We start from the raw sequence: 20,523 nt of genomic DNA on the forward strand, positions 1-20,523 counted from the left end.
TTAGAGTAAGATTTATGCTAGGGGCCTGGCTAAGGGTGGTGAACTAGGATTCATTTGGTGCTATTCATTACGGTCAGGACGTCTTCCTAGGACAGGCTGACTGCCGCCATCCACCGCCAGGGTCTCTTGTGATGCAGGGAGGAGAGCCTAAGATACCTACTCAGTCTACTCAAGGCTATTTTGTATCCTATCTATCATCCTGTGATAAGTGCTCCATAAAGAGTAATTTATACCTGAGTTAAACGCTTAAGTTCACAAGAATCCTCAAACCCTATTCTGTTAAAGGCTACCCGTCAGGGATGGTTGGTAAACACAACATTGACTCAGGAGGATTAAAGACCAGATAAAATACGGTGGAAAAGCATCCTCTTATGAAATAGCTCAGCCCTTCCTGTTCTGGTTCCTTTTTTAAAACAGGCTGTATGCTTCAAACCATATTTTGCCAAAGAAATATGAACATATTTCCTGATTTCGAGTCACTGTAACATCAAGAAAACAATGGTTACAAGCAAGACTTGGGACTAATATTTCGACAGGTCAGAATCCATCCTAGGAGATTCCTTGTTGCCCTAGAGACTGTTACCTGAAAGGACATGCTTACAATTCCAACCCACTTCCACTGCTGGTTTATAAAAATACTGAAATAGGAACAACCATATCTTCTTTTTCTCATTTATAGAACAATTATGTAAAAAGGCTTAGTAGAACAGCCGTAAGAATTAACTGCAGTAGGAATCAAACTGATCATCAGGTGCAACATGTCATGTAGGAAGTAATAGAAGATTTTCTTTCCCGGTTTACAACATCTCAAAATGGTTCTAAAAGAAATTTCTGAGAAGTTTTGAGCAGGGATAGGCATCAGTGTCAAATTAACAGCGTTGTAGTTTATCACAGCATGGAGCTGACCTAATATTCTATTTAATGCAATTCAGCATCTTAAATCAGACTTTTTTTTAAGTAGTGGAATCCAAAGGCACATGACTGACACCTAGAGTCATCTGTAACCTCAGACTACACAACAAACCACCACCGACTCCACCCCGCCCGCGCCCCCCACTGGCTGGAAGGGGTTCCTGAACAGAAAGCAGAAACCACATCACAGATTCAGATTTTCACATTAAGAGCCAGAATCCCAGGACTTTGTCTTAAGGCTGTTAGTAAACAGCTCCACCGCCTCTACTTTCTTACGGATGTTCTTTTCCCTGGCAAAACTGTCACCTGGGAGTTCCTTTAAGGGCACTTTCAGAATAGTGTCCTTTGCTCTACTAAAATCACACCCTCTCCCATCTTGTAAAAATTTGCTTACGTGTGGTGTGTTCCAAATGCAATATCCAACTTTGCCTAGGATGAAAAAGAAGTTGAGTCACTTATTTTTAGCAAACTCAATATCCTTATCTATTGGAAATTAAGTTAGAAAAGGTTTGGGTCAAACATTGTTTTGAGTTGTTTTCACTGCCCTCTAGTGGAGAGGCCCTGGACTGACAATACAACTTTTATAATCCTATCCAGTGAGGTTCATTAGTTTTTTAGTTAGGCAGAACGATTTGATATATGCTGAATTTTTAATTAGTCCTCAGAATAAGTCTGTTACCTTTAGTCGCCAAAAAAAAAAAAAAAAAAAAAAAAAAGGGACCGTAAGCAAAGTTTTAAAATTAAGATATTTGGCTTACACAGAAATTAATGTATCAGAAAATTTCTAGACCGTATCTAAAATGAACAATGTGGTAGTAGCGTACATTTTGATGTTAAAACAGAAGTTCTCATATTGATAACCTAGCGAGTGCTAAAAAGATTCAATCTATTTTTCTATTACAAAATGATACCTTAACAAATAGGAATGGGTGGAGAATTAAAACATTTTTAGCTAACATTCAGTATTGTAAGACCTTGGTTAAGCAGAATACATCTCAAAATGTAGGCTATGAAAGAGTTAAACAGAAATGTCAAAACAGTTTAACAGTGAGGAATGTGGACACAGGGACGCAAAAATCCCATCCTTACAACTTCGGGTAACTTTGAAAAATACTTAAATCTCTATGCCTCATCTTTTTTTCTCTTTACAATGAGGGTGCTGTTAGGGGATTCAGAGTTTTAGGAGTAGATGAGACAACTACATGGACTGTCTAGAAGAGAGGGCCTGCATGGAGTAAGCACTCTAGAAATGGAACTAAGTGCTTCTAAAAATCAAGCTCCCCACCCCAACAGGGCAGAGGGATGGACTTGTTTGCTGGAGGCAGAAACAGGCAATTAGAAGACAACAGGTTGAGTAGGACACACCTGTCTTGGGGATGCTGAGATAGGTGGCCCCGCTCACTACACCCTTTAAGCTCAGTGTTTGGGGATGCTCACAGACCAGAATGCATTTGTAGGCTCTGGCCACACAAATGAAGAGAGATCAGAGAAGAGTAGGTCTTTAAAACTATAAAATTAGAATGAAGATTGTCTCTCTATAATCTGGTATTTGGCTCAGAAAATGCAATGGTCAAGAGACTTGGCTTCTGAGTTTAGTTTTGCTGGCAGTTGTTTGCTTTTGGGCAAGTCTAAGCATAAGCATAGTAACTTCAACAGGTAATCGCTAACAGATGCTTTTTGGGGGCAAATGTACCAAATCCTTGGTACTACAACCGAGTGAAGATGACTATTAGCAATCCATCCTAGAGATAAATTAGGCCTACAGAGGTTAAGTGATGGACCCAGATGGACATAGTGAGTAGAGAACTGCAGAACTTAGGCAGTTTGAACTTTGACCACCATAAGGTCTCAATCTCTGGCCTCAGGCCCCACATGTGCAAAATGGGAAGATCCGCTGATTTTCGCTACTATGCCTCAGCTCATCAGATGTTATGTTGCACTCCTGTCCTAAAAAGCCAAGAATTCATCTTACTGACAGGATGTGATGGTAATTCAACAGGTCAGGATGATATCACAGTCCTACACTTTGGACTAGAACTGGGACCTTCTGAACAGCTCTTTGGTGGAGGTAGAGGACAGTGGGCCGTCGTGCCCCCTAGTGGCCAGCCTGGAGCACACCATCAGACCTGCCACACACTCCCCCAAACTTTCCAGTACAAGTGGCTAGACTCTGAAAGTCTATTTCCACTGATTTCATGATTGCTTTTTAGGATTCCTGGGTTATTTTCTAACCACTATTAGTCTCATGAGCACTATCCTACTGCAGGTTAAACTCTTCTTTTGGAAGAAGCAAAAGCAAACCATGGGATTTTAGGCAACTGCCAAGCAGACGCTTATGTATAAAAGCTGAGCCATAAACATGTTGTGTTGGGTCAAGGAGTGACTGTTTTAAAAACTCCAACTACATAAAGTACTGTGGGTCAAATCACAGGAAAAATTTAAGCCAGGTTTAAGACTGAGCAGATTGAGATTTCTCCCTGTGAACCTTTAAGAATAACCACATACACAGATAGCATTTTATAGTTGAAAGAACATTAAAATGAGTTGGAATTCTTATATGAACAGGGAGGAAAAAAGACATTAGAAAGAAAATGAAAAATGATCTAGGTTCCATGTAGTTCACGCTTGTCAATGCACTCCAAGAGCATAAATCTAGAGGCTATTTCACTATGGCAAAGAGAAAGTATCTTATTGTGGCTGCTTGGAAATGGACTAGTCAGCTGCCCAAACAGGAAAAGGTCAGTATGACCTCAATCACTTCAGAGCCACCATTTCCACAAGAAGGAAATCACACTATGAAAAATTCTTGCTTCTCTCTCCCCAGTTTGTTGCACGAAATCCCACACCCAATATTCTTTTAGGGATGGAATCAAAAGCAACTAGTCATAAAGGAAGTCCAAGACTTACAGTGTATTTTCACATACAGAATGAAGGGCATTAGGATAGAATTCTGGGACTGTAACAAGAACCTCGGCAACAACTTTTTGGCCTTTTCTGCTTTGCTTTGGTCCCAGCAAACAAAGCAGATACAGCTGTTACAAGACCACTTATTGTTCCCTCATTAGGCCTAGACATTTGCAGCTCAACTCACATAGTTTCTTAATAGGTTTACTTCATTTGTCCATCCTTCCAGTATAGACCTTCGCTGGAATTCACACGAAAAAGATCAGAGGTCTATGGGTCAAGTGTCAGCAACAAGTACCCGTCAGATAAGTTGTCAAAACAAAGTTTTAAGCTGCATTCACAGAAAGCAGCACCCACTGATTTGCATTCAGAAAACCTGGTCAGGTTCAAGAAGGACAATGACAAACTAGATGCAAACAGAGGAGTGCTAGCAGATGGGGGAATGATAGGGATTCTTGTTACAACTAAAGAAATGATGCTCAAACCTGAAAGAAAATGAAGGAGGTACAATAGAGGACTTTATAAACAGGCATCAGTCACATTTGTAGAGTTTATTATATGTGGCTCCAGAGAGGGGGAATCAGGACCCAAGCACAAGAGGTAAAAGGAGATGATGAGGATTAATTGTGTGTGTCAACTTGGCCATGTCACAGTATCCAGATATTTGGGGAGATATTGCCATGAAGGTCATTTTTAGAGGAGATTAACATTTGAATTAGCAGAGTAAAACAGATTTCTCTTTGTGAACCTCATTCAGTCAGTTGAAGGCTTAAGTGAAAAAAAGACTATCTCCCTCAAGGAAGAGGAAATTCGGTCTTCAGAACATCTTGGACCTGAGCTACAGCATCTACTCTTCTGGGTTTCCAGCCTGCAGGCTTACCCTATAACATCTAGACTTGCCAGTCCCCAATCATGTGACCTAATTCTTTTAAAGTAAGTCTTCTACACACACTTACCCTATTGGTTCCGTTTCTCTGGAGGAACCTGACAAATACAGAGATATCAGGTCAACAAAGAAAGAAAAATCCTTCCAACTTCAAGGGCTACCCACACATAGATGGGTGTCTCAGAAAGCATTTAAGTCAAGGCTCGAAAAGTTATCTGTTGGTGATGCTAGATAAAGGATTCTTGCTCTAGGTGGGTAGTTAGATTAAATGTCTACATTTCCTTTCAACTCCTGGACTAAGCACGATCTCAAACAGAAGTAGCTTACCTGGCAGAGGGAAATGTTTTCATAAGGCTTGGCCTGGGCATGTAAGTGAGCCTTAGCTTCTCGTTTATCTCCGTGCACAAGCAGGATTGGTTTCTTCCTAGAAACAGAAGTATTTAGAATACATCTTTTATAAAGCTGGACTACTGACTAAAGAATGCTAGTTTCCTTACCACCAGACAAGTGTTTCTAGTCTTTGTGGTGACAGTACGGAGCTAAAATAGAGCACTAACCAGTTACTCTTTACTAACCAGTTACCTTTACAACAGGGTCATGTGGCCTGATCCCAAAAAAGATCTGATGGGACCCAGAGAAATTGTGACTCAAGGAAATCCCTAAGTAATTATCTTCTTTGGTCCAGAAGGACATATAGTTAGCTCTGTGTTCATGTGTTTAAGTTCAGATTAAAAGATACACAATTACTGTTACCTAGTAGGATGCTCTTCTCTCTCCCTTCCTTTGGACCAAGCAAAAGAGCATTTCCTCATTAGACCTATATTCACTAAACTCTACTGTGTAGTAGGTATTGTACTCGTCCCAAGATATAAGGGTGAACAAGCCCACGCCCAAGGCATGACACAGACTTATTAATAAGTGGTTGTAGAGTTCAAGGAAATAAGGTATCTTATGGCCGAGTTCTGCTCAATGAAATAGAAGCAGGTGTTGTGTGGGACATATAGGAGGCTGCTCAAAGGAGGCATAGCTGGGAGGTGGCCCTTGTGCCCTTTCTCCTGCCTGCCACCTGGAACAGAGACCAGTGACCTGGAGCACTGGGTGCCTTCCTGGACCATGAAGATACTTTGAGGACATGTACAGGATGGTGGGACAGAAAGACACAATGGGTGACTAAGTCCCTGAGAACCACATCAGCCCCCAAACCAGACCACAAATGTCTACTGTCTGGACTTCTCAGGCTGGAGAAACTGTTTTCTCTCATTTAAGCCACGGTTATTTTTGCTTTTCTGTTATATACAGCTAAAACTAACCCTATGTGTTACAGGTCAAACACAAGCCCTTGAGTGACAAAGCCTCTCAGGAAATTTCAATATAATTTTATCTGCTATTAATAAAGGTTTCCAAAATCGGATGTCCTAAATGTACCAAGGACTTTGAGGACCCTGACCAATTATTTTGCTGTGGGTATATTCCTTTACCTTTCTTGCTGTTAAGGGTTTTGCTTGGTGAATGTTAGACATAGCATTGTACAGTGACCTGCCACCTGTCCTATCTGTATTCAGGCTACACCACCTAATACCAGGCTGAGGAACTGTAGAGGATGAACTGAAAAATCCATCACCTCTGTAATCTGGATAAAAGAAGGCTCTCAAACCCCCTTCACTGGCTCCTGAATACAGGAAGAATTATTAGCAAATGTTCTTTGAACAGCACTGCTGTGCTAAGGGAAGCGTGGCATGTTTACAGGTCTAGAAAGCAGATAGTAATGATCTTTTCCTTCACATTAATATCAAAGTTCTTTAGATTGGGACTTGTCTTTATCTACTTCTGGAAACAGCAACAGCCATGAATGCTAACATCTATATTAGGAACACAGGAGATTAATTAGAATAGATCAACAAATGCTGTTTTTCCTATGTAACAAGGTTTGTATGATTAATAGTTTCAAAAGAAATATTAAAAAAAAAAAAAAAAAAAGATGAACAGCAGTTGCCTGTGAATCACTAATCTTGTATTTTCGAGCCCCATTACAGTTGTTCTCAGTCATCCTGTGGTCCTCACCTGAACTCTGGTGGATACTGTTTTATGAGCCAGTCCACATCAAAGCAGTAGTTAAACTAGATGGGGAAAGAAAAGGAACAGCGTTATGGGTGATTCAGCCAAGCAGAATAGTTCAGTTATTGAACTGAAAGAAACTAGACTAAGGATGAACTCCCAAGTATTATTTATAAACCTGGACAGTTGTGTTACGATACTCAAACCTAGAATGTATCCTGAAGGGAATAACCAATTCAAGGAATCTGAATCAATGGGATAGAGCAGGGAAAAAAAAAAGGTTCTAAGGAAAGGATCCTGCAGGCTTTGGCAGTATTTCTAAGTAGTCTTACTACATATTTCTAAGAGCCCTCTGATTAATTTAAATAAAAGGGCTTATTAATTTATCCCTTTTCCCCCTAGGTGATCATAAAAAGGACTTTTAGAACATTTCTTTTCAGCCTAACTTATAAGCTAGCTTTGTGAACAGGCCTCTGGGACTGGACATTCACTAGGCTTATACCAATTACACTTGACTACAAGTTCTGCACCTCCCCAAGAGTTGTACTAGAGACCCAGGAGATTAACTGTGTACCAAAAAGAAGTCCCTCAGGCTGGAATTCCCAGAGTGATTTCTTGGTCAGCCAGAAGCTGCACTGGTACCGGTATCTTTATTCCATGCTGATGGCTGGACACAGCCTCAGCAGAACTGTGGTTCTTGGCACCAGCCTCCTGGCACATACCATCTTGGGGACCCCATACAGGACTGAGACAGGTCCTCCTTTTTTCTTATGGGGTTATTTGTCTTTTCATCCAAAGAAAAAACCACGATAAACTCACCTGAGCTGAAGATACAAGTGTCCCAAATAGAGGAGATAAGATATCTGAGAAGACAAAACATTTATATTGAGTTCATTTTTTGATAAGAATCATCTGGTAATCACAATTGACAATCAAAATTTGGCTGAGAAAACCATGAACCGAGAAATGACTACAAAGTTAAACATAATGTTCCATAAAATTCAGGAGTAAATTTGAGCAATATTTATTACGTTTTAACGAAATAGAACATAAAACTAAAACCTACAATTTCAGAATCTGATGACTGATCAATTTAAAAAACTGCCACGAAGGACAATGACCATATATTGTTCTTTCCAGATCTTAATCTTTATCTCCTTTAAGTACTTATCCAAGTCCCTCTCCAAGAAACCTCCCCAACACCGTCTAGAAAACAGCAACAGCCGTGGTCTAGCAACACCGTCTCCTGAGCGCACTTGCTTCCTGTGAAGGAGGGCAGAGGCACTTGTTGCTTCCTGTGAAGGAGGGCAGAGGCACCAACAACCCTAAGCTCATATTTCTGGCACTTCAGGTCATGTCGAAGGGGGTTGCACTTCACACTCATTCCAACTTGACTTCAAGTAAGATCAAAAAGCTCACTTCTTGGGGATCCATGGGTGGCTCAGTGGTTTAGTGCCTGCCTTTGGCCCAGGGTGTGATCTTGGAGTCCTGGGATCGAGTCCCACATCAGGCTCCCTGCATGGGGCCTGCTTCTCCTTTTGCCTGTGTCTCTGCTTCTCTGGTGTCTCTCATGAATGAATAAGTATAATCTTAAAAAAAAAAAAAAAAAAAAAAAAACTCCCTTCTCATAAACTGTACTAGGAGAGGAATTATACAATTACCACTGCCGACTGTAACAGCTGCACTCGTACAGGATTTATTAGGTGCCAGGCACAGTTTTTACCACTGTCCATGTGTTTACTCTTACCCTTCACAGCCATTTTCTGAGCTGGAGTTGCTCATTCCCATTTGGTAGATGAGGAGTCTCCCCTCAGGGGGCTGACCATGGCCACACAGCTAGGAAGGGGGATAGTCAGGATTGATGTCCAGCTATCTGGCTTCAGCACTTGTGCTCCTAACCATCAAACTGCCTGAGGATTTCAAGAGTAGGCTCATTCATTAGACCATGCTTACTGAGTGCTTCTTTCAGATAGTGACCTACATGCTGGGGTACAAAGATTTTAAAGAAGTTGCCTTCAGGAAACTCCTGGTATTTTTATAAGAGGTACACAACACAAAAGGAATGTATTGCAGTTCTCCACAATATCACCTATTTGCCCCTCCTTGGTTTTGAGAACTTGCTAGAATGTTTCACAGAACTCCAAAAAGCATTCTACTTACTAGAGTACCAGTTTATTATAAGAGGATACAAATCAGGAACATTCAGGTGGGAGAGATGCAAAGAAAAAGGAATAGAGGAAGGAGTGTGCACCCTCCATGTGTTCACCAACCTGGAAGCTTTCTAAGCCCCTTCAAGTTAGTTTTTGAAAGGAGGCTTCATTACAAAGGAATGATGAGTAAATCTTTGGCCATTAGAGATTAACCGCCTCCAGCCCCTTTCCCTTTCCTTGGGGGTGGGAGGTGAGGGTGAGGGCGGAACTGAAAATTCCAACTTCAGTGACACAATTGGGTCTCCCTGGCAATCAGTCCCCCACTCTTAGGTCTTTCCAAAAGTCACCTCATTAACAAACCCACACGTGACTGAAAGGAGCTTGTTAGAAACAGAAGGGATATTCCTTTGACTTTCATTACTTTAGAGCCATTCCAGGAGCCTGGGACAAAAATCAACCAGGAATGAAGACCAAATACATATCATGACATCACACAGATGCACGCTGGGGAATAAAGCAAAGCAACTACAGACTACCTTCTGATTCAGAACTAAAATGTCTATTTGTGTACTGATGTTGGTTTCTTCACCAGGAATTGAAACCTGACTTCTAAGCAGTTGTCGTGCTTGTTTTGGCAGCACATATACTAAGCAGTAGTTCTCAAACCTGACTGGGCATGAGAATCCCCTCAAAAGCTTCTTAAAACAGACTGCAAAGCCCTGCTCCCAGAGTTTGATCCAATGAACTGGGGCGTAGCCCCCAAATTTGCATTTTTAACAAGTTTTACGTGATGCTGCTGTCAATGTTGATCCAGGAATCAAAGAATGCTCCCAGGGATTTGCTATTTAAGTGTTATTAGCAAGTTTAAAAGTTAGCACAATGTTTAGAATTGTCTAAGTATTCCAACTGGTTGATCTACAGGACTGAGAAACACTCTGATTCTCTAAGAAAAACATTAGTTTGCTGTCAAACTAATGCATTTGCTTGTTAAAATGGTATTTTTTCCTGGGAGTAGTTAAGACTGCAAAGAAGAGTTCTTGGAGACCATTCTAGCTCACCCTCCTTGTTCTGCCAAGGGGACAGTGCTGCAGTTTGACAGCGCTGGAACACTTACCCTTGATGTGGAGGGCTCCAGAGTTATACTTTGGCTTGATTCCTGAGACCCGAGTGAGGTAGAATTGGAAGGGGTTCCCTTTTGCCAACATGTCCCAAATGTCCTGGCCTTCCCCTGAGGTTTCATACTCCTCTTCCTCCTCTTTGAACCCATGGTGGGCGGGAGGGCTGTGATTTCCAGTTCTTTGGGTGGCACTGCCCTTGGAAGAAGAGACTCCGTGCTCCTCTCTGACCACCACGTTCTCAACCTGTTTCTGTTGTGTTTCCAGTTGCAGCTCATCATCGCTGCTGGAGAGACACCAACCTAGGTCTTCCTGGGAACCACTCCTCTGCCTTTTCGGAGATGAAACTTGTGAATCTGTGTTGCTGAACTTCACAGGTGAGATTTTTCTTTTATAGGCAGCTTTTCTAGCCTCAGAACAGGTGTAACTTGGCTCATTTGCTGCTCTTGGCCCAGCATGGGGAAGGGAAGATGTAGATGGCTTGTCTAGTTTTGGCTTTTCTTCCTCACTCTCATCACTACTGGATATTGTCCACTTCCCATAATCACCTTCCTGAGACATACTTCTGGAAGTGAAAGACAAATATTGTTATTTTCATTTACTAGGCCATTGGCAAACTGTTGCTCTTAAATTCCCTGTCAGTACGAGTTTCTGCAACCCGTAGAGCACACCTGACACTTACCAGATGCTGAGTTGCTAAATGAACATCAGCTGTTTCACAGGTGTTCAGAGGCACGTTCCCAGGATCTGCTACAGGAATTTGGCAAATGAAGTGACAGCAAAAATCTCAGTCACCTTCTCCTTTCAACCCAGACCTTGTTCTTAGGAGGCCCGAGGAAAGAGCTGGGGACAAACTCCAAAATAAAAATATTCACTCTTGGGATCCCTGGGTGGCGCAGCGGTTTAGCGCCTGCCTTTGGCCCAGGGCACGATCCTGGAGACCCGGGATCGAATCCCACGTCGGGCTCCCGGTGCATGGAGCCTGCTTCTCCCTCTGCCTGTGTCTCTGCCTCTCTCTCTCTCTCTCTCTCCCTCTCTCTGTGACTATCATAAGTAAATTAAAAAAAAAAAAAAATATTCACTCTTGACCTCGACTCTTCTAACAGGTGCTTGGTATTAATTTTAGGAATTTCAAAGTTATAATTACTCAAATTTTTGAGATCAAATTGGAGTTTATAAATCTACCCTTTACCGAAGCATGGGAGCCCACAGGATGTTAGCGATTCTTCAAAGATAAGCTTACCGTGAAGCTGAACAAAATCCTCAAAAACAGTATCAAATGCTCAATTCTATATATACATTATCTAGAATTGCTGCCACAAGGACCCAACTATCTTATTGGCCTCATCCTAAATCCACTACTAAAACCTGCAGAACACTTGCATTGAAGCAAACACTTGTTTTCTAAACCAGAGTCAAGTTTCTACTTAAACGATGAAGTACTTTTGGTTTTGTTGCCTACAAAATCTCACCAATTCAAATGTAAAGGTCTAACTACATTTTCCAGATAGCTAAGGAACTTACTGTGATTTTTTAATTTTTGTACAAGACCCAGAGAAAAATTATTTAACTCGAGTCTGTGTTCAAATTCTCAAAATTTTACTCTTTTAAAGAAATTGAGGACACATTACAAGATTGGTACACTCTTCACAGGACCTCCATCCCTTAAAAAAAAAAAAAAAAAAAAAGCTTGATTGCACACCAAAAGATTTGCGAATGAATATATTTTCATGTTTCCAGCTAAAAAGTTTTAATGTTTTTTTTTGTAGGCTCAAACTCACCACCCAAGATCAGAGATCAAACATTGCATACTCTACCAAATGAACCATCCAGTTGCTGGTCAAGTTAAAAAACCTTCACAATTTTTAAAGATTTTATTTGGGCAGCCCCAATGGCCCAGCAGTTTGGCATTGCCTTCAGCTTGGGGTATGATCCTGGAGACCCAGGATCGAGTTCCACATCAGGCTCCCTGCATGGGGCCTGCTTCTCCCTCTGCCTGTGTGTGGGTCTCTGCCTCTGTGTCTGTCATGAATAAAAATCTTAAAAAAATAAAGATTTACTTATGAGAGAGAGAGAGAAAGAGAGGGGCGGGGGCAGAGAAGCAGGCTCCATGCAGGGAGCCTGATGTGGGAGTCGATCCCAGGACTCCAGGATCACGCCCTGGGCCAAGGCAGGTGTTAAATTGCTGAGCCACCCAGGATCCCCAACCTTCACAATTTCTCACTTTTTCAATTCATGACCAGTCAAGTTAGACCAAGTTTCTCCTGTAAATTATCTGTTTCAAGGGTGTTTTTTTAAAAACGGAGTTCATTTAGACCATAATTTGACCTGTTCTTCACATCTCAGGGTCCCTATTAACCTGACCTGGTATGCAAAGCTGTAGGGACTGCTTGCTTCAGTACTAGTGGCCTTAGATTTGGTCTAGGTCTTTTTCTAAGTGTTCTGTGTACCCCACTTCTAGGTTAGAACTCTGAGCAGGCTTCTTCCCTAAATTGTTTCTAATCTAAGGGTTAAGATACCAGATAATACAGTTCTAACAAGCTTGGTTAAAAGGATACAAGAGCCAGGTTTTCTACATGAAAAATACTTGGACAGACCTACTAATAAACGCTTACTTGAATAGTTCAGGTTTTTAAAGCTTTTCATTTTTTTCCCCTTGAATTTTAGGTTCCTCTTGTGTTCTAGACTCTTGGAGGCTGCTGGTGAGAGGTATTTAAGCCATCCCAATTCACCTTGTGAGTTAAAGGAACTTCGAAGGAATGACTTTGGTGGCTAGTTTTGTGGCTTCAAAAAATTATTTAAGAATAGAACCATCTTAGAAAAAAACTGTTGGCTCTAACTTTCAAAGAGCTCTCAAACAGCAGTAAAGCCAGGCTCTTAGTAACAGAATCTTCAATTAAGAGTCCACAGGCTGTTCTTTCTAAATTCCTTCCCCATTCTAAAGCAGAATTTGTAGGTGAGAAAGAATTCAGCTTCCAGCCTAAGAAAACCTGTATGCAGACACTTAAAGGCTACCACCATTCCTCTCCCAGATGAAGTACGTCTAAATAAAATAGAATTTAGAAATCATGGAGAACTCTGTAGGGAAGACCATCATCTTTAGTGACTCTACTTAGAGTAATTCTAAGGCTTTCAGTTTTATTACCTATGTGTTCTAGAACCATAAGTGGATGGGAAGGAGGAAGACCATTCCCTCCAAAGTAGGACAAGTGGGTAAAAAAGCTTTTGAAACATATTTCGAGAAAAAAAAAATGCTTTTATCTGCTTATAGTTTAAGTTTTAGATATGCTTACCCTTAAATATGCTGTTACTTTGCTAATTAAAGGCAAAATGCCTTTGAAAGAAAAAATTGGATCATCACATTCAGATTACCAAGCTCTTTATGAAGAGGAGTGGTTGAAATGCCAAGATCAGGAACTGACTTACTGTGGAGAACTCCCTGGTTCCAGTATTAGAATTTTACTTCTCTGCTATACAGGCATTTGCAGAGTGCATTTGTCATCAAGTCAGTGTTAAAGGTACAACTCAAGAGCATTCCTTCAATTGTTTGTCGTCTTTCCTGGGCAGCATCTGGCCATACCTCAGGTCTAAGATCACATTTTGAGTAAATGGTGATGCCGAAATTAGACAGTCACAATTCTGATGGGCCAATTCTGAGACCCGACATTAGTCAAGTCAGCACAAAGTGGTGTTTTCCAAAGTGGGGGTGCCTGGGACCAAACAATGTCGCGTTATACAAGTACCACCCTTTTCTGTTCCAGTCCATTTTTTAAAGATTATTCGAGACAGAGTACAAGCAGGGAGGAGGGGGAGCAAGAGAGGAAGTAGCAGACTCCCTGCTGAGCAAGGATTCAGATGCTGGGGCTCCATCCCAGCACCTGGAGATCATGACCTGAGCCACCCAGGCACCCCTGTTCAGATCAGTTTAAATCAAAGGGACAGTTGTAGTGTTGAAGAAACGCCTCAACAGACTTGGGGCTCTTCTGCAGGCACCAGTAACACTTTTTAAACCATCAACAAAGTATCTTAAGGCTCCATTTTATTTACAACAAAATGAAGTTTTTTTATTTTATTTTTTTAAAGATTTACTTATTTATTCAGAGAGCGAAAGAGAGGCAGAGACACAGGCAGAGAGAGAAGCAGGCTCCATGCAGGGAGCCCGATGTGGGACTTGATCCCCGGTCTCCAGGATCACACACCGGGCTGCAGGCAGTGCTAAACCGCTGCCCCAAAATGAAGTTTTAAAGACAATACTTATGTAAAAAATAGATTCAAATCAAAACACCAAGTAAACAATGGTACAGGTATTAAAAGGGAGACAAAAACCAGGAAGGAGGTAGGCAAACGATTGAAATATGGTAAACCGCATTAAGCTATATTGCCAAACGATAAAAATCTAAAGAAAATTCTCCCACTAAATGCCAGCGTGGAACACTAAAGTTTCCTAAAGGGACTGGAAAAAAAGTTTTGTGGCTGCAAACGGGTACTCCTCTTAAAGCTGCTAGCACCTCCTCTCCCCTTATCATACTAGACCCAACTGGGACATATCTCTTCCACATCCCAGAGGCTCCTAGTAGAGCGCTCAGATCATCAGGAGGGCAGAGGCCCGGTGTGGACCACCTGTGGGCAAACATGAACTCCTCCTCTCATTTCAAATCCAGTCATCAGTAGGTGGTAAAGTGGAGTTGGGCAGGTTACTTCACTGCTAAGCCATAGTTTCCTCCTGGGGAAAAGGAGTATCATACCTATCTCCCAGAATTCACTCATGCAACAGGTACTTTTGAGCAGCTGCTATGTGCCTAGCCCTGGGGATAAGGAGTTAATACACAAATGGTTTCTATGCTAAAAGTGCTTATATGTTTCAGGGCTGCGGGGGAGGGGGGGTGTGGGGCGCGGGGAAGGAACAGACCCACACAAACAGAAGGGCCAAGCTATCTTTCCAGACACTAGGTGCATTTTACAGGTGTGAGAGAGTAACAGGGACGTCCTTACTTTGGAATGCTTTTAGGATAAGTAACATTTAAGGGAGATCTGAGGCATGAAAACCAGCCGAATAAAGGGGAGGGGGGGGGAGTATTCCAAGTAGAGGGAACCCAACCTGCAAAGGCCTGGAGGTGGGTACAAAGTTGTAATAACTCCTAGATGAGAAAGAGGCATCTGGGCAAGCAGTACAGTAGTTCAGGATGAAGGGGGTGGGAAGAAGTAAGGGAAGTGTTAAAGATCCTGGATTTCAGACTAAAAAGGCAGGGGCCCCGAAAGGCCTTAACAAGCGGGGAGTACAGGGTCCCCACTTACCTAAGCTACTAGGTTCGCTACGGGAGAACGGCTTGGAGGGAGACGAACCCGGCGGGGGCAGGTCCTGCAGGGGCGGTGGGGCCGGAGGGAGGCGGCCCATGGGGGGTGCGCCGACCACAGGCCCGCACCCTCGGAGGCGCTTGGCCAGCAGGGAACTCGGTCCACGAACGCTCGCACCGAGTCCCCCGTAAGTCCCACGGTGACCCGCTCCGCGCACAGGCGCAACCTGGCCCGGGAGAGGCGCCCGCGCGCTCCGCATCCCCCACCTGACGACACCGCCCACCTGCCGCGCGGAGGAGCCGGAGCCCGAGCCCGAGCCCGCGACACCTGCCGCTCGCGCCTGGCGGGTTCGGCGCCCGAGGAAGCCGAGGCCCAGGAGGGGACCTTCCCCAGCATCCCTCCCAGGTGCCCTGCTTCCCTCGGCTCCCTCCTCCGGCCCCAGCGGCCCGCGCGCAGGCCGGGCTCTGCTACCGCGGGACACGCACCTGGAGCTTCCAGAGCCGCAGCTGCCCAGGCGCCCGCGACCACCAGGTGAGCGCCCTCCGGTCCGCCGCCCGCGCCTGCGCGCAGTTTAAACCCTCCCGGCCGCGGCTCCGGGCTGGTGGCCCCGCCCCTTCCCCTTCCCCTTCCGGGACGCTCGCCGCTGGGTCCTAAACACCGCCGGGTCCTGAGGTGCCGCCGGGGCGCGGGGCGGCGGGCGGTTCTGGCGGGAAGGAGTGGAAACGGGGGGGGGGGGGGGGGTCCCATCTCTCGGCTCACCTCCTGATGACCGCTTCTAATCTCAACGGAGGAGAGAGAAAGTGAAGTGTTCTCTCTCTCCCTGCCCTTAGTTAATGGACGAAACTCTGCCCCTTTTACAGGGATTCTCCTGGACGAGCTCAGCCTCCCGGAGCTCGAGGCGGGCGGTATTGACTTAAAAAGGCAGAGAAAGGATTCGCTGAGGTTCGAGGCAAGCTGTGCGCCGAGACCTGCATCCCCGAGCGCCGGGCTTGCTGGGGGCGCAAATTTGTAAAACCTGCTGTAAAATAAAAAAGTTAATGAGCTCCCATCACCCTCAACCGCGAAGGCCTGTTGTTTTTCATTTAACTGGTTTGCCTGGAGAGGGAGGGGGCTGAAATTCTTGCAAAACGGAACCCTCCCTCTGTTCTTGGCTTTAATGTTTATGACATTTATTTTCAGAGTTTCTTTTTTTCGAACTAAACACCTTTCCTAGAGGACTTAGTGAAACAACTTGGTGTAAACGGATTTTTTTTTTTTATTTTAATATTGTTGGGGTCTGTAGCTGATGGCCAAGGAAGAATTCTTGAGATGCCTTCGGCGCAAAAAAGGTGTTTTTTAAAAAAATATTTTGTTTATTTATTCATGAGAGACACAGACACACAGAGAGAAGCAGAGACACAGGCAGAGGGAGGAGCAGGCTCCATGCAGGGAGCCCGACGCGGGACTCGATCCTGGGACTCCAGTGTCACACCCTGGGCTGAAGGCAGTGCTAAGCTGCTGAGCCGCCCGGGCTGCCCCCAAAAAGGTGGTTTTATTAAGGCATGGGACAGGACCAGGGAAGAGAAGAGCTACTGCCATGGGACTTTAAGGAGCAACTGATTTTTATACTTTGGAGTTGGGGGAGATAAAGAGACAGGAAGTTTCCAAAAGTTTGCTAAAGAGGACTCCCGGGGTATAGGGGGACTTGTCAGGCTAAGGTGGTTTTCCTTCTAGCAAGACATTAACATTAAGGCAGTTGGGAGCTTCCTGGAGGAACCTTTTACTCTACCTGCATCAAGTAATTGTCAATGGGCTGCAGGTTATGAGAACATTTCATTTTATTGGCATTGCCTTCTGGCTTTGTTTCCCACGTCAGAGAAGTTCGAAGGACTTGGTACGTTTGCTGAACGTCTGCTGCTTGCAGGGTTATGGGAAGACAAAACAGGGTAACTACCCTGGAGGGCTCGACCCCAATGACTTGCTGATAAGCAGGCGAATCCTGGATTTGGCTCTTTGGGGCTTTTTATGCTTTGTCCACACTTGTGTTTCCTATCATGTTTAGCACAGTGTCAGAGATAAAAAAAAATTACTCAAGTAACTTATTGCAAGGTCGGGGGGGGGGCGGGGGCGGGCAGGAAAATGGAAAGAACCTTGCAAGAGACACTGAGGCAGGACCTAGGTGAGCCGGTTCCCAGCGGAGCGCTAGGAGTTAAGGGGATGAGAAGGGCGGTGCCAAGGCTGGGGGCGGGCCCAGGAGCCGCTCCGCTATAGGCTGTTCCTAGGAAACGGGCCTAAAGCCTCTGGCCAATAGAATCTCGGGATCAACGCCAGTGGCCGGCAGGCCGTCCAATAGGAGGAGACGTTGGAGTTGCCCGGCTAAGTTCAGCTTCCTTAGCTGCGGTGAGCGTGGCCAGAGGTCTGCTGCTCCCGGGATCTGGCCGCGGAGGTCTCGGGCTCTCCGGTCCCGAGTCGGTTTGGTGGTCGCGATGTTTTTCTCCGGGCCCGGGGCCCGGCCACGGACCTGGGAAGCCAGCCCCTCCGAACATAAGAAGTGGGTGGAAGTAGGTGTCCGGAGGCTTATTCCGAGACTCGAACTTGACCCAGGGCTCCCATCCTTTCCCGCCTGGGTCTCGCTCGGCTTGGTTGCACCGACGAGGACCGGAGCCTCCTTGCAAAGGTCCATGGATAATAACTGAGCCGAGGGCTGCAAGGCCCCTCGCTCCCTGTCCGGTGTTCTGGCTGCTTCCAAGTTCCTTCTTTTCCCCGCTACCTCGTTCATTAGTAATAACCCCCCAACCTTCTTATCTGTCTCACCTTCCTAATTCTTAGGACAGGATTTTAGGTAGAATTTATCCCAGTGGTTTAAAGGAATTAGTTTGCGTTAGTCTGGCGATTAAGTAGTTTGCATATTTCGGAGGGGAGTAAATGATAGCACATTTAAGAGTTCTTCAAGAAGGAGTAAAATTAGGATGATGCAACTCCCATTTCCAAGCCCCCCTGCTCAGCTGAGGTTTAGATTTTGGAGGTCTAAATTTAATATAAACGAGGAATAGAACAAACGGGCGTCGGTCTAACTGGAGGTATTTTGATGTTCTTTAGGTATTTAAAGCGTGCGATGAAGATAACAAAGGCTATCTAAGCAGAGAGGACTTTAAAGTTGCCGTTGTAATGCTGTTTGGGTACAAGCCCTCCAAGGTAGAACTTTTCTTCATCTATTTGGGAGTGGGGCAAACGGTACAGGAGTGGGTGGATTCTAAGTGCTGTGGCTTCTTTAGGGTGTTTAAAAATCACTGCCTCTCAGAGCGATTTCAGAGATGTGTCCAGCGCTGGATTTTTACAGTTCTTAAGAGCCTAACTCAGGGATGAGGTTGAGTTCTTGAAGCTTATGTCACCACCAGGCTTATAATAAAAACAAGATGCTAGGGAGGTGTCTAGAGGGAAGACTGGGGAGGGGGTATTGGTAACGGGGGGGGGGTGTGTGATTCATTTGAATTATAAAACTAACATAGTTACTTATGCAAAAAATTCCAACAGCCTGGAAAAAGTATAAAGTTGAATGTAAAATCCCCTCCTTTGCTATCAGAGAGTCCTGCCCCTTAGGGGCTACCATTATTAACAGTTTTTTTTTGTGTGTGTGTCCAAAATTTCTGATGTATAACAGACGTGCCTAGCATTCTATTAAGAACATAGGTGGGGAGCACCTCGCTGGCTCAGTTGGTTAAGTGTCTGCCTTTGGCTCAGGTCATGATCCCAGGACCCCACATTGGCCTCTGCTCAGTAGGGAGCCTGCTTCTCTCTTTCCCTCTGCTGCTGCTTCTCCTCTCTCTCTGCTAAATAAATAGAATCTTTTTAAAAAAAAACCCATAAGTGGGTACATAGTATGTCTGTTTTATTTTGCTTATTTTCACTTAACAGTGAACATAAATGCACCACCATGTTTTAAAAAGTAGTCGCAATAAGTAAGTAAATAAATATATAAATAAATAAATAAAAATAAAAAGTAGTTGCATAGTATTCTCTGTAGCCAGTTTCCTGTCTTTGGTCATTTAGATTGCCTTCATTATTTTTCATTCCTACAAACATCGTTGCGATGAGCATCCTTTTATATGTATATCTGTACTTGTGGTTGTATACCTGTAGAATAAATTCCTGGAAGTACAATTACTAGGTACATTTAAATTTTGTTGGGTGTTACTCTTCAGGAAAGTTTGTGCTGATTCACTAATGAGCTGAGCTTCAAGGAAGGTCCTGCTTTAGGTCAGATTTCCTGCTCTCCTTTGTCATTGGGCTGCTCCCTTCATTACATTGATTCTATTTTTTTTTTTTTAAGGATTTATTTATTTGAGAGAGAGAATAAGCAGGGGGAGCAGAGGGAGGCGGACAAGCAGACTCCCTGGGACCATGACCATGCCAAAGGTACACAACTGACAGCCACCCAGGTGCCTGTTACATTGATTCTAGAGATGGATTCTTCTTGTTAAGATGCTGAACTGGAATTAATCAAAGACAAGATCTTGTCCAACTTTAAGAAATTCAGTTGTGGCCTTTAAACAGAGGGCTGTGCCTGGAATGCCCTCCCTCTGTCCTCCTTAAACCAAACAGCTTAGCAATCACTTTGGCCTGACTGTTCTCCCCACCGGACTCTGCTTCTCAGATTGCAAGCCCAGCAAAGGCAGGGACCACGTGATGTCTCACTTCTCTGTTCCTCATTACGCTTAAATGCATCACCACTTCACGATAAATACATTCTATTGACACAGATTGGTCCCATGAACTGATTATGGAAGGTAGGCTGATTATGGAGCTCAGAGAAGTAGGGCTGACTCCCAGAAATTGCAGCTCTTCCATTCACCTGCAGTCATTTCAGCTAGAATTCCAAAGCAGGTCAGCTAAATGGTCCCAGCTTTTGAAGCATTATATTTAACCTGTGTTCAGCTGGAAAGATGGCTGGTTTCATTCTGCTTTTATCACCCTTGAAACTACTTAATTGGCTTTAATTTTAGAATATAAGCGAGGAACTGAATGATAAGTATAGTGATATGGTAACACATGTGTACAATCCATGAAATTTAACAAATTTTTACTTTTATTTTTCTACCTGGCTGAGGTTTCGGGTTTCATTGTTTTAATCAAATGTCTATTGATTGCAGATCACAAAACAATAAAGTGATACCAAATCATCTGTACATCTGTTAGTCATTTGTATAATAACTTGTGTTAAATGACA

General features: G+C 43.9%; 2 protein-coding genes across 5 annotated transcripts in view; one reads left to right on the forward strand and one right to left on the reverse strand.

The window, feature by feature from the left end:
* Positions 1 to 15,922, reverse strand: part of TDP1 (tyrosyl-DNA phosphodiesterase 1) — a 91,620-nt gene extending 75,698 nt beyond the window's left edge. For 2 of the 3 annotated variants that reach the window (XM_041760011.1, XM_041760013.1), the window contains exons 1-6: positions 15,803 to 15,922; positions 10,022 to 10,587; positions 7,577 to 7,620; positions 6,764 to 6,819; positions 5,030 to 5,126; positions 1,307 to 1,341 (exon numbers count right to left, since the gene is read on the reverse strand). In XM_041760011.1, coding sequence (XP_041615945.1) covers positions 1,307 to 1,341; positions 5,030 to 5,126; positions 6,764 to 6,819; positions 7,577 to 7,620; positions 10,022 to 10,583 — 794 coding nt within the window. In that variant the 5' untranslated portion in view covers positions 10,584 to 10,587; positions 15,803 to 15,922. The remainder of the gene's footprint in view (positions 1 to 1,306; positions 1,342 to 5,029; positions 5,127 to 6,763; positions 6,820 to 7,576; positions 7,621 to 10,021; positions 10,588 to 15,802) is intronic. The other variant, XM_041760012.1, reaches the window with a different exon arrangement.
* A 1,745-nt stretch (positions 15,923 to 17,667) lies between these two features.
* EFCAB11 (EF-hand calcium binding domain 11) overlaps positions 17,668 to 20,523 on the forward strand; it is a 143,887-nt gene continuing 141,031 nt past the window's right edge. For both annotated transcript variants that reach the window (XM_041757608.1, XM_041757609.1), the window contains exons 1-2: positions 17,668 to 17,857; positions 18,396 to 18,491. In XM_041757608.1, coding sequence (XP_041613542.1) covers positions 17,783 to 17,857; positions 18,396 to 18,491 — 171 coding nt within the window. In that variant the 5' untranslated portion in view covers positions 17,668 to 17,782. The remainder of the gene's footprint in view (positions 17,858 to 18,395; positions 18,492 to 20,523) is intronic.

The sequence above is a fragment of the Vulpes lagopus genome, chromosome 6 (genome assembly GCF_018345385.1).
Source record: "Vulpes lagopus strain Blue_001 chromosome 6, ASM1834538v1, whole genome shotgun sequence".
In the NCBI taxonomy this organism is placed as follows: domain Eukaryota; kingdom Metazoa; phylum Chordata; class Mammalia; order Carnivora; family Canidae; genus Vulpes; species Vulpes lagopus.